The 18,176-nt window shown below is 31.5% G+C and overlaps 2 protein-coding genes and 2 long non-coding RNA genes across 4 annotated transcripts; all 4 read left to right on the top strand.

Annotated features, from left to right (window-relative positions):
* Positions 1 to 253: 253 nt before the first annotated feature.
* Positions 254 to 2,138, top strand: LOC139514327 (uncharacterized). The gene is made up of 3 exons (XR_011662600.1): positions 254 to 311; positions 1,415 to 1,516; positions 2,012 to 2,138. It is a non-coding gene; the product is annotated as an uncharacterized lncRNA (long non-coding RNA).
* Positions 2,139 to 5,335: 3,197 nt separating this feature from the next.
* LOC139514326 (uncharacterized) lies at positions 5,336 to 6,551 on the top strand. Its single transcript, XR_011662599.1, has 3 exons — positions 5,336 to 5,606; positions 6,050 to 6,175; positions 6,493 to 6,551. It is a non-coding gene; the product is annotated as an uncharacterized lncRNA (long non-coding RNA).
* Positions 6,552 to 7,007: 456 nt separating this feature from the next.
* LOC139515292 (uncharacterized) lies at positions 7,008 to 10,570 on the top strand. The gene is made up of 5 exons (XM_071304860.1): positions 7,008 to 7,140; positions 7,651 to 7,779; positions 8,349 to 8,474; positions 9,704 to 9,832; positions 10,444 to 10,570. The coding sequence occupies exons 1-5, from the start codon at positions 7,008 to 7,010 to the stop codon at positions 10,458 to 10,460; spliced, it is 534 nt and encodes a 177-aa protein (XP_071160961.1). The 3' UTR covers positions 10,461 to 10,570.
* A 528-nt stretch (positions 10,571 to 11,098) lies between these two features.
* Positions 11,099 to 16,192, top strand: LOC139515291 (uncharacterized). The gene is made up of 6 exons (XM_071304859.1): positions 11,099 to 11,216; positions 12,054 to 12,179; positions 12,634 to 12,762; positions 13,578 to 13,703; positions 14,907 to 15,035; positions 15,623 to 16,192. Exons 1-6 carry the CDS (start codon positions 11,099 to 11,101, stop codon positions 15,805 to 15,807), a joined length of 813 nt encoding a protein of 270 aa, XP_071160960.1. The 3' UTR covers positions 15,808 to 16,192.
* The last annotated feature ends 1,984 nt before the right edge of the window (positions 16,193 to 18,176 follow it).

The raw sequence follows: 18,176 nt of genomic DNA, 5'->3' as shown, positions 1-18,176 counted from the left end.
ATGTTTACTGAAGTCCTAATAAAATCGTATTTAAATGACTTTGTGTTCAATTATTGTAAATTTGACAAGAAAGTCAATAACACACCATTGATGTATTCGTTTTTAGTTGTAATATTGAACCAAAACGGACTGCTCATAGCGAAATAATATTTCACAATTCCTTTTTATAAACGGTTGAATCATATTCAGAGTTACTAAAAAACTTCGTAGCTAAGACATTTTACGTTTCCTATAATAGTATTTGTTTTGTAATCTTAATTGGATTTTTTTTTCTTCATCTTCAGTGGCGATATGTGAGGTGTCAAGTTATGGTAAGTACATGTAGCACACATCGTCAGCGATAATGTGGTGAGACATAAATCCTGAAAAATTAATGTGTTGTAATAAAACTCTATTTATGTATCGATGTGCTAAAGCCAAAAATGTAAGTTTTTTGTTTCCGTTAACATCACACAGTCAATGATATTGCCCTCTGTAAGTTTTTTTTAAAAATCAACATAAACAGCTGGTATGTATGAGTAAGTGTTATTTATATCATTCGTTCAATTTGTTAGTATCATTCATACCGAAATTTGCCGGTTACTGGTATGAAATTTTAAAATATTTTCAAATCTTCTATAAATTTTATCTGTGTTATGCTCGAATAAAAAAAATGGCAATGTTAGTATCTAGTTATCATAAAAGATATTAGAATTTGTAATTGTGTACACTGCAGTTACTTTTCATAAAACATATCAGAAGCATTCGTTTGAAAACAACTTGGTGACCAATTAAATTACTTAACTTTGAATCCTTGGCTATTTTGACTTTTAGGATTATAAACTGTTCTGTCGAATTTTAAGTGTTGAAATTTGAAAAATAATTGCATCAATGCAAGTATCAATAAAAATACAATTATCACAGGGTAGGGAGTTAATATGGTCTTATCATATAAATCAATAAATGACTTACATTGTATCAGCTATTAATTGCATGTGATTGTATTTTGTAATTTACCTCTTGTTTCAAATGTCAATTTGATGGAGTGTTTTTGAAATAAAGCACATTGTATTGTATTAAACAAAATTTTCGTCACAAGCAGAAACTGATACACGATACCTTAATAAAGCATGTCGTCCTTGTTCGTAACAAGCCATAACCATATTCAGTAATATTTGTTTTTTTAAGAAATAAATACGAATTATTCTTAACGCTTTCCCTTAATGTTGAATAGCTAGCATTGGTACTTAACAAAAACCAGTGTTTCAGCATCGGCACATGTTCAATTATATACATTTTAGTCTGATATCTACGGAAGCTTTTATAACTTGATAATCAAGACAAACGCCATTACTTGATATCTTATCCATTTTAATATTGTTACTATATAACAATGTTACATTCAGTCTAATATGTAGTTTATCTTTTCAAAAAGGATCTGTTCACCATGTTCACCACGGACACATCCAAACATTCAGTTGTAGATTTCAAGGAGGATACAGAATCGTCAATAGTAGATTCACTTACCATGGAAATCGTAAGTGACTTAGTAATCAGATTAATGTAAAAGAAAATGAAAAGGGGCAGAAAATCCAATAGCAAAACGTGTATCCATTGTATTTAATTTAACGACAAAGTGACGAAGCCATAGCAAATAGATGAAAGTCGACTAAACCACAACAATCACAATATCTTCTGCAAAAGACAACACAACAAACATATATTGACATTCAAGTGTAGGCAGGAAAAGCCGATAAATGAACAACGACGTAGTCACGTTATATTTCACAAATGAGCTATATTTAAAACTAAACTTTGACATTTATTGGGTTTTTTTCACAGAAATTAATCTTTACCTTTCTGATTGTAATTGATTCTTATAAGAAAAAAATGCATGTACCAAGTCAGGAATACTAAAGTTATCTTCCATTTGTTTGGTCTGCTCGAGATTTTGATTTTGCCATTTACTTAGGAACTTTCTGTTTAGAATTTTCATCAGAGATCGGGTATTATTGTTATCTTTTTTTTTCAGAATTCTTAGTGACATGCAGTAGAAGACGACTCTTCAGTCTTTGGAATAACTGTTTGCATAGACACAATACTGTAATACAATGCTTCAGAGAGATGAGGAAACGAAATGTTTTTAGGCTGGTTGGAGGTAACTTTTGTCTAATACTTAGAAATGAAACACTCACGAGGGACATTCAAACTAATAGATAAAAAATAAACAGACAAAGTCATGGCTAAAAACAAAAAAAGACAAAAAGACAATTAATTAACGCCAGAGCATGGGCTAAGCGAGAAGAAGTTCAACTGGACACTTTGTCAGAATGGGTCAAAACAATCTGGTATCTGATAAAACGTCGCATTCATAAGTTGAAAAAACTGTGTGTATGATCGACCTAAGTCCATTTTCAGTGACAAAGAGGCTGTAAAATGACTATCATCTCTTCAAGATAGGTGTGTTGTTGTTCCTGCGGACAAAGCTTCAAATAATATTGTCTTTGTATGTAAATCGTATTACTACGATTGTCTTATAAAAGATTTACGAATAAATGAGCACTCAGGTAATCCCACATACAAAAACATATCATTTGGCAAGGATGAGATTTTGGCGAATCATAAGTCCTTCATGGCCTCTATGAACATTGCATCGAACATCAAATCAGAGGACTTACCTTGTTTGTATTGGATACCTAAATTTCACAAAATTCCGTACAAACAACGGTACATTGCTCATCTGCTTGTTCTACTAAAGAATTGTCTATTAGATTGACTAAAATTCTGTCCGCAGTTAAAGAGGGTCTTCAGATATACTGTGAAACTGTTTACTCACGTTGTGGTATTAACCATATGTGGATTCTGAAAAACTCTAAAGAACTTCTGGATAATTTTAAATCTCGGTCTTTTTCTGAAATTATTCTATTAAAACTTTTGATTTTTCAACCTTGTATACAACCATTCCTCATGTGAAATTGAAAAACCGTCTAAAAGAAATAATCAACAATGATTTTCATCATAAAAATGGTAGCATACGCTATAAATTTATCACTTTGGGATATCATTAGGCATATTTTGTTAATAAGGAACAAAAGGGTAAGACATACTACACAGAGGAACCAGTGATCAGTGTGCTGGAGTTTTTTATTGACAACATATTTGTTGAATTTGGAGGTAGACTTTTTCAACAAATTGTAGGCATTCCTATTGGAACGGAATGTGCGCCTCTCCTTGTCGACCTATTCTTATTTTCATATGAATCGAAGTTCCTTCAGACACTTGTCAAAAACAAGGAGATCAAAGAAGCCCGGTTATTTAATTTCACTTTCAGATATATTGATGATGTTCTTTCCATTAACAATCCGAACTTTTCTGATTGGGTTCCATTTATATACCCACCAGAACTAGAAATTAAAGAGACCACAGACACGGCTTCCTCCGCTTCATTTTTAGACTTATACCTCAAATTTGACATACACAGTCATCTCAGTACCAGAATCTATGACAAACGAGACGATTTTAATTTTGAAATTATCAATTTTCCCCATCTTAGTAGTAATATACCAACTTCACCTGCATATGGAATATACATTTCCATACTTATTAGGTATTCCAGAGCTTGCAGTTCCTATCCAGACTTTGTAAAACGTCACCAGTGTCTGAGCAGAAAGTTGATGAACCAGGGGTATGTCAAAGAACGTCTCATCCTTTTTCTAAAAAAGTTCATCGGAAGATACCCAGAACTTGTTGATAAATATTCCGTATCAACTTCACAAATAATACAAGATGGTCTTGAAGTATATATTTTGCGTACTGACGTTGGGTTATCATCTTAATAACGTGTTAAAGTATTCTTTTATTTGTCTTTATTAATATTACTTGTACTGTTAAGTCAGGTTTTTTTTTATATTCTTTTGAAGTGACTCTGTGGTTATGTAAAACATCATACTTTGAACGTCAAAATTATTTCATTTACTAATAATACTTTTACGTATGGATATTGAATACTATGAATGACAAAACTGTATTATTTAATAATACTACCTTTTCTGTTAAGTCTGTTTTTTATGATATACATTTAACATGAAACTGTACCTATGTATCCCGTCAAACTTTGAACCACACAATTATCTTATTTATTATTATTACTTTTACTGTTAAATCTGTTTTTGTTATATCTACTTTACGTGACTCTTCATTTATGTATGCCGTCATACTTTGAACAACAAAATTATTTTTATGTCTACCTGTGCGAATTATAAACGCGCAATTTTACACCAGTACTGAAAACCTTCTATCCTTTACGGGTAGACTTTGCATACATAAATTAAGTTGTATAAGAATAACAAAATTAGTATGTTAAATTTGATGTATGCCTTTTTGTGCTTCTTCGTTACATTTGTTGTTTTTACAGTGATATTAAGATGATAACACATTATTGACTGATGTACCCCTATTTTTGACATTTTTACTCTTTGAGTATATTTTTGTTTTGTACATTTATCGTTGAAAATGTAATGGAATTTGATGCGACTGTCATAAAAGTGAGAGGTTTAGCTAGCTATAAAACCAGGTTAATTCAATCCACCATTTTCTACATTAGGAAATGCCTGTACCAAGTCAGGAATATGACAGTTGTTATCCATTAGTTTGATGTGTTTGCACTTTTGATTTTGCCTTTTGATTTCGATTTTCCTTTTTGAATATTCCTCGGAGTTTAGTATTTTTGTGTTTTTACTTTTAATAGTACACAAATTTCAACATTGCAAGCTATCCTCCGGAGGGTAATTAAATCCTGTTCTACCTGTGGCACCCGTCATATTGTTCATGTTAGTACATAGATTGTACGAAGTCTAATTCGGTAGATCACATTGTCTTATACTTAGTTGTATACACAATTCTAGATAGTAATTAGAAATAGATACGTATTCTTTCAAAAATATTTCGATCCAGGAAAATAAGGCAATTGTTATTATACGTATGAGTATTCTGTTCAGGAATATTTGAATAATTGCACCTTCAATGTTGGGTGAGGAATTAATGCAAATGTATTTCTATTTGTTTTGTATGCCTGAAACAGATGATAGAAAAAAAAATGTTCTCAAGACATAACTAGCTTCATATGGGACTGAATATAAGATGAGTTATTGTCTTTTTAAATACTTTAAAGCTTATTTTCAAGCATACTATACTGTAATGGATTTTTTTAACATCGTATGCGGGATTGTTTTCTTACTATTGAAAACTCATATCTCGAAAAAACGGAACGCGTTTGATAACTTATATATTGATGTTATGTGATTAAGATATTATCTAGATAACAAAGTGAGCTATTTTTTCTCTTGTAGAACACAGTTCATGCAGTAAATTGTTAGGTCACACTTCTAGAGGGCATATACTTCACCATGCCCTTATCCATGGACACCATCCCATTATCCATGGACACCATATAAGTCACCATCCTATAATCCATGGCCACCATATAAGTCACCACCCCATTATCCATGGACACCATTTAAGCCACAATTCCAGATTTATCAATGGACACCATCTAAGTTACATCGATTACTACAACCGTTACCATGGATTCAGAATTGTTGATAGTAGATTCCATTACAATGGACTAAGTAAGTCAACTGTTTGTTTATTAGTTTAATGACATTAATGGTATGTTAGGGAAACAGGCCATTAAACATGAATACTTGTAAGATGTGTCATAGAAATGAGAGCTTTCTACAGTAACAGCTATATTTTTTCACAGTTAATTAGGACAAACAAACATATTGCTTAACCTAATGTTGAAATACACGAATATTTTAAAATGAATTATTATAGTCATATAATTCTTGAGAAAAATGGTAAAGAGCTAATATTTGGGTGCTGATGTGTTGTTGGGATGCTGACTTATTGAAATCTACTGCGGATATGTTTTGCATCATATGAAAAGAAAGAAATCTGTAACTAAACGCATGATTACACTTGTATGAACAAATATTTAGCTTTTATTAACTGGTTATTTGTTAGTTATGTAGATACATTACTAATGTTTTAAACATTTACTTTATTTCAGCATATCAACTGACATGTAGTAGTAGTCAGTTCTACAGTCTTTGGGGAGAATGTTATACAAGATACCATAGTAGAAGTAGATGCTTTGAATATCTAAGGACACAAGCGTTATTTGCACCGTTTGGAGGTAATATTGTCCTTAATAGTACAGTGTCATATATACTGTTATAATCTTAAAACATTTTTTTAGCGAAGATATAAAGCAATATTATTACGTATTACAATTGTTCAAGAATCTAACAAATTACGTTCATTGATACGTGTACGCGAAGTAAAACCCCGTTTATTGTTTTGTATGAATTATAATCCATTAGATAACAAAACGTATTTAACTCATAAATTGTTTCTTTGCCCAGTTAAAGAAATAGTATTCCTTTATATTTTGTGAGAAAAAAAATATAATATGTGAACAAGTTTTTTGTGAAGATTTTTTATTTTGTTTAGGACATGGTATTGGAATCGGTAGAAGATTTATTAATGGACCACAAATAAGTTACAACGACTATTATTACAGATATCATGGATTTAGAATTGTCGATAGTAGATTTTATTACAACGGTTTAGGTAAGTCAACTGTTTTTATTTATTAAATGTAACAAACAATAATAAATCAAGATAAACATTGATGAAACAAACAAATATAGAAGTTGTATAACAGACAAGAGAGCTCTATATAGATAGTTCAAAGTTCACACAATTTCGCAATCAGGATTCTTTAAAAAATATATTTTCAAAAGATTATGGTTAGGACATTACTGCCACTTGTAATAAATTACACCTCATGAATATTTTCAAGAGTGAATATCATATACCCTAACGACCGTTTGTCATACAAACTATGTATGAAGAAGATGTCAATAAGATCGAGACTACATTTAAGCATGCTTATGTAACAGTGTAGCATCCAATAATGAAACTTTTGTCATGCAGTTTATTACTGATTGTTAACCTTAACTTTTATGACAGCGTATCGATTGTCATGTAGTAGTCAACGTTTCTACAGCCTTTGGGGTGACTGTTTTACTAGATACCATAGTAGAAGTAGATGCTTTGGATATCTGAGGACACAGGGTCTTTTTGCACCATTTGGAGGTAATATTGTCTTAAACCAAGTTATTGAATACTCGGAACAGCACAATGAAAGAGCTAATATAATCAATTAAACTATTTCGATCAAATATATATTGCAATATTAATAACTGTGACTAATACATTATATCTATAAACATATGTATATATATATATATATATTGTGTGCGCGTTTTATGCATCATATTATTGTATTTGTGGTTGGTGTGCATAAAAAGATAAGGGAGGTAAAAAGTTATTATGAAAAAAAAGTTTATTGTAAAACACAATGTCAGGTCCGTTGATAATTTAGTTGATACATTTTAAAAGCTACTGTCGAAACATCATATACTTTGTTTTTCTAAATTCCTGTTTAAAGTTGTATTTGGGATGTTCTTCTTACTTAAAAATGTTTTAAATATCCCTATTCAAGAAAGTTTAATTTGTACTGATATCTTTTCATCAATTGTGTTCTAAGAAAATATATATAATATAAAAATGTTTTTTTAAAGAAATATTTTTCGCTTTATACAGAACAAAGCGGAGGATTTACCAGATTCAATAATAGATTTGCCAGTGGACAACATATTAGTTACAACGATTACTACAATAGATTCCACGGATTTAGAATCGCAGATAGAGGATTCCATTACAATGGTTTAGGTGAGTTAACCTATCTGTTATATATTTGTTTAGTTGAATAAATTAAAAAAAAATCAAGTCATGAAACAAAGATATTTAAAGGCAATAGACATGAAAGCTCTACATTAACGATTCAAAACTCACCTAGAATTACATTAAGGGTACTTTATAAGAGAACAATCGTGATTGTGACTAAAACAGATATGGGTTAGTCGAAAACTATCAGCTTTGTAAGACTAATCCTAATAAATATTTAATCGAGGGAAGATCATGCATAACGAGCGTTTGCCATACAAAGTACTTATGCAGATGATATAACACCATTTTTATATGTTTTTCTCATTCTAGAAAGAAAATGAAATAAAGGACATATGTGGAATGTATATGCTGATGAGTTGCTTTCGACGTAATGCCCCTTTCATAATTTTTCTATCAAACCAAAAAATCAATTACAAAATTTCATGTCAGTTGACGATTTAAATAACGTCGAGACTAAATTAGACCTCAGTTATGATAACAATAATACATACAATGATGGCATTTTTGTCATGTAGTTTATTACTGATTGTTCACTTTAACTTTCATCACAGCGTACCGATTGTCATGTAGTAGTCAACGTTTCTACAGTCTTTGGGGTGACTGTTATACTAGATACCATAGTAGAAATAGATGCTTTGAATATATGAGAACACAAGGACTATTTGCACCATATGGAGGTAATATTGTCTTGGACCAAGTTATTGTAGTAGTTATCAAAGGCACCACGCTTATAATTCAATACACCAGACGCGTGTTTCGTCTACATAAGACTCATCAGTGATGCCCAGATCAACATAGTAAGAAAGCCAAACATGTACAAAGTTGAAGAGCATTGATGATTGTATTGAATACGTATTATAACGTTTGAAAATTATGCACAAGAACTTACAAATAATATGTATAACTATATCTGATTGAGCGTTTAAGGATTATGGAAATGTATTTGTTTTTCCTATGTTTAAAACAGATCAAAGGAAAAAGGAAGATGTTTAGTCTGTTGTAAAACTGAAACTAAGATCCGTAGGTATTTTGTTGATATATTTGAAAGCTACAATATATAGAATAATACATGGCAAAATCCGTTTCATATGTCGTGTCATCCCTAGACACCAATATCAGCCCGAGGGATGATATTGGTCGAGGGTGATACGGCATTTGATACGGATTTTGCCATCTTTTATACGCTTTATCATATATTTCAACAGGGGAGTTATATTATATGAACTGTTCACTGGATTACCTTCAGTTCTACTTTTGTCTTGTTTTAAAAGCCTTAAAAGAACTGTTCAATTACTTATCCAAAGCACCTGGATTACCTTACAATTTGCGTGTTGTTGTTTTAAAAATAGTTTGTTTATTATTGCATTTTTTCGTGTGTTTTGTATTTTTTTTACACTTGCATTTAGTGTGCCAAAAAATATGAAAACTGGACGTTTTTGACGTCACATGTACATACCAAACAATGACGTCATTCAATAAATTGCGTCACACCCGAATGACCGTACCTAATTTGAGGAAAAATATTTCTTATGCAAAAAAAAAAAAAAAGAAAAAAGTAGGGGTGTGATAAAGGGTAAAGGTGTGATAAAGGGTATGCGATAAAAGGTAGGGGTGTGATAAAGGGTATGCGATAAAGGGTGCGCATCAAAGTTGCGCGATATGGATTAAACAGCAGGCTATTTATCAAATATTCAAAACTACTGTATTTACTACTAAACGAATGATAAAATAGCATTATATACTCTTTTTACATTCCTGGCTGATATTGTGTTTGATATGGTTTTCTGACTGTTAAAAAATTGTCATATTTGTTTTCGAGAAAGATAAATAAGTATTCACATTGTGTTCTAAACAATATATATGATATGAAAATTTTTTTGGAAGACTTTTTATTTGTTTCATAAAGGACATGGCATTGGAATTAACAGGTTCAATACCAGATCGATCAGCGGACATCCTATAAGTTACAACGAATACTACAACAGATATCATGGGTTTAGAATCGTAGATAGAGGATTCCGTTACAATGGGTTAGGTCAGTTAACCTATCTGTTATATGTTTGTTTAATTGAATAAATAATAAAATTTCTAAATTTTAAGTCATGAAACACAGATACTCAAACGTAATAGACATTAAAGATCTACATAGACGATTCACAACTCACCTAGAAAAACATCAAGGGTACTTTATTTTAAACAATAGTGTTACTGAAACGGGTATGGGTAAGTCCAAAATTACCACGTTTGTAATATTAATCATAATAAATATTTAACCGATGGAAGATTATGCATAACGAGCGTTTCCCATACAAAGTACAAATCTAGATTATATAACACACTTTTCATATCATTCAAGACACACAAACATAAAGGACATATGTTGCATGCATGTGTTGATGGGTTGCTTTCGACGCAATGCCGTCTTGATAATTTTTCTATCAAATCAAAAAATAAATTACAAAATTTCATGTCAGTTACCGATATAGATAATAACGTGACTAAACTAAAGCATGATTACGATAAAACTGAATCATTCAATTATATAATTATTGTAGATAATAACTGTGTACTCACCTTTACTTTTATGACAGCGTATCGATTGTCATGTAGTTTATTACTGATTGTTCATCTAAATTTCCATTACAGGGTATCGATTGTCATGAAGTAGTCAACGTTTCTACAGCCTTTGGGGTGACTGTTATACTAGATACCATAGTAGAACTAGATGTTTTGCATATCTGAGGACACAAGGTCTTTTTGCATCATTTGGAGGTAACATTGTCATGAAACAAGTTATCAAATTCTCGCGACAGTAATTTGAAGTAAATACTATAATCTTAGAAACACTTGGATCAAAGATACATTACCATTCTATTACATTTGAAAATTCTACACAAAAACTACCTCATTATAGTTATAACTATATATGTGTGCACGCTTTGTGGATTATTTTATTGTATTTTTTTTTTTTGTGTTTTGTATGTTTGAAAAAGATTAAAGGAAGTAACACGATTTTGATGTTATGTAAAAAAAATGTTTCTTGTAAAACTGAAACTAAGATCCGTAATTATTTTTGTCGATACATTAAAAAAAAACACAATTGAAGCATCTTATACTTTGATTTTCTACATTATTGATCATTGTTTTATTTAAGATGTTTTGCTAAATAAAAAATGTTTTAAATATTCATACTCAAGACAGTTAAATTTATTCTGATATTAGTTATTCATATTGTGTTCTAAGAAAATATATGATATGAAAATGTTTTTTATGAAATATTTTTGTTTGTGTCATAAAGGACATGGTATTGGAGTTCAATACCAGATCGATCAGTGGACATCCTATAAGTTACAACGATTACTACAACAGATATCATAAATTTAGAATAGCGAATAGTCAATTTTATTACAATGGTTTAGGTTAGTTGATATATTTGTTTAAGGTGGTACCTAACACTACAGGGAGATAACTCTGTAAAATCAGCTAAACGTTTTTATTACGTCGAGTTATTAAGGGAATACTAAGCTTCTCAATGATCAAAATTAGTGTTTGTCAAACTGCTATGTAACCAGTGTATTTTTTCTGATAAATTGGTTGGTTCAAATATTTAGAATTTTTTATATTTTTGTCAAAGGGTCAAAGTAAATACTTTGTCAAAGTTTCATGAAAATTAAACCGAGCCTAATTAATTTTAGTGAAAGTGTTGGGTACCACCTTAATTGAATAAATAATAAAAATTCAGAATTCAAATCATGAAACAAATATATTAGAAGTAATATACATGAGAGCTTTACATAGAGGATTCAAACTTACAAAGGCGGGGCGAAAGATACCAAAGGGACAGTCAAACTCATCGAAAATAAACTGACAGCGCCATGGCTATTTAAGAAAGGCAAACAGTTAAATAACAAGACACAACATAGAGTCACATACAGGGTGGTTTTTAAGAGAAAAAAAACGTGTTACTAAACGAGTATGGCTTAGTCTGAAACTACCACTTTCGTAAAAATTAAGCATAATTAATATTTCAAACGAGGGAAGATCATGCATGCATGTGTTGCTAGGTTGCTGTCGTTATAATATACTTGGTAATCTTCTACCAGATCTAAAAGAAAATTACAAAATTTCATGTCAGTTAACAATATAAATAAGATCGAGACTAGATTACAGTATCATTATAATAACAGTGTTGCAAACAATAATTGAATTTATGTGATGTAGTTAGTAATTGATTGTTCATATTACCTTCATCACAGCGTACCGATTGGCATGTAATAGTCAACGTTTCTACAGACTTTGGGGTGACTGTTATACTAGATACCATAGTAGAAGTAGATGCTTTGGATATCTGAGGACACTAGGTCTTTTTACACCATTTGGAGGTAAACGTTGTGTTATTCTACGTATATTGAAGAACATGACAATTCTTAAAATCAACTAGATTGAAGAATATGAATCGCAATAGATTTCAATATTTTGCTCCGAAAAAAAAAGTCCTTCATAAATGCGGGTGTGTGTGTATGTGTGCATGACAGGGTTGATATGACTGTATCTGTAAATTAAATTACATAAGTAACAAGTTATCAGACTCATATGTAGTTCATGCAGCTCTGAGATTCGTGTCTTGTCGTCAGTTATTTTGAGAGCAAATGATACAGCATCTTATAATGTTTCCATAGACTCTGCCCTTTATCATAGTAATGTTGCTTGTCTTTTTAATATTCAAATATCAGAAAATGAATTACCATAGATAGCATTTCCTGGATATTTTATGCTCAGAATATTTTCTATATATGAATATGTTTTAGTGATGATATACTTTATAATTTCGTTAAGGACATGGTGTTGGAGTCAACAGGTTTAGTACTAGATCGATCAGTGGACATCCTATAAGTTACAACGATTACTACAACAGATATCATGGATTTAGAATCGTAAACAGTCAATTTGCTTACAACGGCATAGGTAAGTGAACTATATATTTAATGATTATATTGAATAAATAAAAGATACGAGATGGTAAAATTCACGAATAAAACATTGATTGGAATTATATTATAGAAATGAGAGCTCTACATAGACAGTACATTTTTTTTACGAATCGCATACAGACTGTTTCAGTTGACAAAAGTCATTCTTCCAAATACGCAAGACCATTCCTTTTCTTGTCACTTGTGGGACACTTGAACAAATGAACATGTAAACAAGAGTTTCGAGCCGAGTACAAGTGTTTCGTTATTAGTCATTTTCATTAAAATTGTCAAGGTAAGTTTACTATTTATTCAATATTTATCTTTAATAAATGATAGATATTAAAAGACAATAACATTAACGGTACCAACTTTTCTGCACCAGATGCGCATTTCGACAAAAGACTTTAACAAATGAATATTTTAATGAGAGAGAAGGCGACTAACGCGTATTTCTCGTATTCTCGTACAAAGAATGGATGCAAATGATAAGCTCAATATTTTACAAATGCGTTAGTTTACTTTCATATCGATAAAGACAAAAAGAAATAAATATCCATAGTGATGTCAATATGATGTTGTGGCAATAAAATTGAGAATGGAAATGGGGTGTATACTTGACTTTTCCACTTTTTTTCTTTTTTATTCTATAAAAATAAAATAGAAGATATCAACATGTTATACCAATTTAAGATATATGTTAAACTAGTCTAAATTAAGTCATGATTATGAATAACACCTTAGCATCAAATAATGAAATGTATGTGATATAGATAATTGCTAATGTTTCACCTTGTACTTTCATCACAGCTTATCGATTGTCATGTAGTAGTCAACGTTTCTACAGTCTATGGGGTAACTGTTATACTAGATACCATAGTAGAAGTAGATGCTTTAGATATCTGAGGACACAAGGGCTATTTGCACCATATGGAGGTAACAGTTGTGTTATTCTAAGTATATTGAAGAACATGGCAATTCTTAAAATCAACTAGATTGAATAATATGAATCGCAATAGATTTCAATATTTTGCTCCGGAAAAAACAATTCCTTCATAAATGTTGGTGTGTGTGTGTGTGCATGGCAGTGTTGGTATGACTGTATCTGTAAAATAAATTACATAAGTAACAAGTTATCAGACTCATATGGAGTTCATGCAGTACTGAGATTCATGTTTTTTCGTCAGTTATTTTGAGAGCAAATGATACAGCATTTTATAATGTGTTAAAAGGTCATTAAAAATTGCATATTGTGGCGTTTATATTGATTCACTTATAGGGTCTTTGCATCGGAACTAAACACTTTTATTCAAAAACCAGTAATTGGCATGACACGGGTTATGTTGTTCTCATACATGTTATGGCGGTATGATACTAAAACCCTAACGGGAAGGATTGTGCCTGATGTTCATATGATGAAATCATAATCTTTCAGTCAGGTTAATTGAAGTCTGGAGCTGGCATGTCAGTTAACTGCTAGTAGTCTGTTGTTATTTATGTATTGTTGTCATTTTGTTTATTTTCTTTGATTACATCTTCTGACATCAGACTCGGACTTCTCTTGAACTGAATTTTAATGTGCGTATTGTTATGCGTTTACTTTTCTACATTGGCTAGAGGTATATTGTTATGCGTTTACTTTTTCTACATTGGTTAGAGGTATAGGGGAGGGTTGAGATCTCATAAACATGTTTAACCCCGCCGCATTTTTGCGCCTGTCCCAAGTCAGGAGCCTCTGGCCTTTGTTAGTCTTGTATTATTTTAATTTTAGTTTCTTGTGTACAATTTGGAAATTAGTATGGCGTTCATTATCACTGAACTAGTATATATTTGTGTAGTGGCCAGCGGAAGGACGCCTCCGGGTACGGGAATTTCTCGCTACATTGAAGACCTGTTGGTGACCTTCTGCCGTTGTTTTTTCTATGGTCGGGTTGTTGTCTCTTAGGCACATTCCCCATTTCCATTCTCAATTTAATTCCATAGACTCTGCCTTTTATCATAGTAATGTTGCTTGTCTTTTTAATATTCAAATATCAGAAAATGAATTACCATAGATAGCATTTCCTGGATATTTTATGCTCAGAATATTTTTTATATATGAATATGTTTTAGTGATGATATACTTATAATTTCGTTAAGGACATGGTATTGAAGTCAACAGATTGAGTACTAGATCGATCAGTGGACATCCTATAAGTTACAACGATTACTACAACAGATATCATGGATTTAGAATCGCAAACAGTCAATTTGCTTACAACGGCATAGGTAAGTGAACTATATATTTAATGATTATATTGAATAAATGAAAGATATGAGATGATAAAATTCACGAATAAAACATTGATTGAAATTATATTATAGAAATGAGAGCTCTACCTAGACAGTACAAATTTTTTAGGAATCGCTTACAGACTGTTTCAGTAGACAAAAGTTATTCTTCCAAATACGCAAGACTATGCCTTTTTATTGTCACTTGTGGGAGACTTGAACAAATGAACATTAAAACAAGAGAAGAGTGCGATCAACGGGTATTTTTCGTACAAAGAATGTATTTGAATGACAAACTTAATGTTTTGCAAATGCTTAAGTTAAGTGGTATCAATAAAGGCAAAAAAGATATGAAAGATATCTTGTGATGTCAGTATGCTGTTGTGACAATGCCTACTTGAAGTTTCCGCTATTTTTACTTGATTCTAATAAAATAAAAGATATGAACATGTCATACCAATTTAATGATATATGTTAAACAAGAGTAATTGTAGTCATGAGTATTAATAGCGGCGTCACATATAATAATAAACTGTGTGTCATGTAGGTAATTGCTAATGCTAGACCTTAAACTTTCATTACAGTGTATCGATTGTCATGTAGTAGTCAACGTTTCTACAGTCTTTGGGGTAACTGTTATACTAGATACCATAGTAGAAGTAGATGCTTTGGATATCTGAGGACACAAGGACTATTTGCGGCATTAGGAGGTAAAAGTTGTGTTATTCTTAGTATTTTGAAGAACATGGCATTTCTTAAAATCAACTAGATTGAAGAATATGAATCCCAATAGATTTCAATATTTTGCTCCGGAAAGATTATATTTCCTTCAGAAATGTGGGTGTGTGTGTATGTGCATGGCAGGGTTGATATGAATGTATCAGAGTGCAATTTTAACATACTGCAGCTGTATGCAAAATCTTATCAGAACCATTTACTTTAACTGTACATTAACACAAATAATCACGCATTTCTCATATTCTAAATTTCAGCAATTACGACACCTTCCCTTCAATGGATGATCGGATATTAAGTCAAACCAAACAATGAAGTATACAGAACTAAATGAGTGACTAGAACGATGACAGAACACATAGCTAAAACTATTGATTAGTAGTTATATAATAAATCAAAATATTTATGGCAATTTTGAACGCATCATTCCAATATTTATTTATATCCAGAAATTGACAATGAGGGTCGGTTGATAAAAGTATTTCACGACAAAAGACATGATTCCAGCTACCAAATTGTAACCTTTCGATTTCTATTCATCAGCATTTTGGTAAATGGAAAATACATCTCCCATTTGATACAATATTCTAGAACTTATTAACACTATTTCATATTGTGATTTCTTTGATAGAGAGTTGCTGTTTACAAGAAAGTTATTCAATAAACTCATCATAGATAACAACCAGGCGTTCTAAGAGGTGAAGTTGGACAATTTAACGGACACCAGAACAAGATGGTTGGCCGATATGGAATATCTGTTTCATAGATGACGACGAATATGTTCTAATTGTCGTAACCACAACCCCGTTGTCTTTTCCCCGAACGAGACATACTGAATTAGACATATTATTGAATTTGTACGTACATGAGGAACACAACGGGTGTCACTTGTGGAGCAATTTCTGCTTACTCTTCCCGATGACAAGAGATCAAACATGGTTTTTTGTTCTGATTCGTGTTGATCGTCTTTTGTGTTCTATGTTGTGTTTTGTGTATTGCTGTTTGTCTTTTCACCGTTAATCGTTTTTTTGCCATCCCATTCTCAGTTTGATATAGATTTTTGAGTTTGATTTTATCCCTAAGGGATCTTTCGCCTCTTACAATATTTTGTTTTGAATCTCAGGTATTGTATATGTTAGTATATTTTTGATCTGAGATTGTCGAGCCACTTGTCTAAGTAAAATTTTTGAGCGCCTTTTTACTGGCACCCCAATTTTAGAGCAAAGTGCTTACTGAATCATGAACGGGCTGCCCTTTTGAAAACAAGTATCCTGTTTCCACAACGGTATATGCATGACATATTTTCTAAGTACTGTATTTTCACTCCTATATGGTGACATATATAGATAGAAAATATTTTTTCTGCACGTGAAGCCATAGAAGTATATATGGATTAATGCAGTAATAGATATTAGAAAATTTTCAGAATAATATTGATACTACGGTAGTCTTTAATTTTTAATGTGTGCAAAGGTTGAGTTACTTAAATTCGGCTTATTACAAACGTAGGTTTCACTCGAAGGATAAAAACTCGTCAACGGAAAAAAAGTAAAATCCAAAAATACTGAACTCCGAGGAAAATTCAAAACGGAAAGTCCCTAATCAAATGGCAAAATAAAAATCTCAAACACATTAAACGAATGGATAACAACTATCATATTCCTGACTTGGTACATATTTTCTCATGTAGAAAATGGTGGATTGACATATGCTCGAATCGTTAAGTTTAGATGAAAAAGTGAAGAAGAAGAAAAACGACAGATATCTAATGTCCGAGTAAAGTAAATAGATTTTTTAGGTTGTGATTTGTAAAATTGACTACGATGAATAAATATACATACCCCTTTTCGGACAGGATTTCCTAACCTGTCTTTTTAAGGATTTAATTATTATTAAGTAAGATGAATGTTTTAAAGAAGAAAAGTTACTTTGACTATTTGACCGTAGTTAAATCGAGAAGTATGAGCCTTAGAAGCAGTTTAATGAACGTTAGGAAAGGATGTCATTTGATAGAGAAAAAACAACTTACAAGAGAAAAGAAATTACTAGTACGAGAAAAATTGAATTAGAGATAACCAAGAACGATAATGAAATCCTGGTTTGAAAATAAAAGGAAAGATCTGGAAGAAGTTTGAGACCGAAAAATTATCCTAATCATGGCATGCAAATGACGAGGCATTGACTGCTTCCTTTTAAGGAACATAAGATCATAGGGTATGGATGCATGGAAAGATTTCGAGGTTGATACAGTCAGAGATGGATTAAAAAAATAGGATTGCTAAGTTTTTTGATTAGATAGATAGAGGGTTGCTGCTCACAAGGAGGCAGTTAAACCAAGAGAATGGTTAATTAGAAATCATCCCGTCTTAAATTTTACGGACGCCATCACGAGTTAGTTGACCG

The sequence above is a fragment of the Mytilus edulis genome, chromosome 3, assembly GCF_963676685.1.
Source record: "Mytilus edulis chromosome 3, xbMytEdul2.2, whole genome shotgun sequence".
Lineage (NCBI taxonomy): Eukaryota > Metazoa > Mollusca > Bivalvia > Mytilida > Mytilidae > Mytilus > Mytilus edulis.
This window is presented reverse-complemented; position numbering and strand designations above follow the sequence as displayed.

Bases quoted from the DNA above. Each gene is read 5' to 3' on its own strand.
- LOC139515292 (XM_071304860.1), top strand. From the start codon at position 7,008: ATGACAGCGTATCGATTGTCATGTAGTAGTCAACGTTTCTACAGCCTT. The intron at 7,141-7,650 runs GTAATATTGTCT...CGCTTTATACAG, and splicing joins TCTTTTTGCACCATTTGGAG to AACAAAGCGGAGGATTTACC. The intron at 8,475-9,703 runs GTAATATTGTCT...TGTTTCATAAAG, and splicing joins ACTATTTGCACCATATGGAG to GACATGGCATTGGAATTAAC.
- LOC139515291 (XM_071304859.1), top strand. From the start codon at position 11,099: ATGGTATTGGAGTTCAATACCAGATCGATCAGTGGACATCCTATAAGT. The intron at 12,180-12,633 runs GTAAACGTTGTG...AATTTCGTTAAG, and splicing joins TCTTTTTACACCATTTGGAG to GACATGGTGTTGGAGTCAAC. The intron at 13,704-14,906 runs GTAACAGTTGTG...AATTTCGTTAAG, and splicing joins GCTATTTGCACCATATGGAG to GACATGGTATTGAAGTCAAC.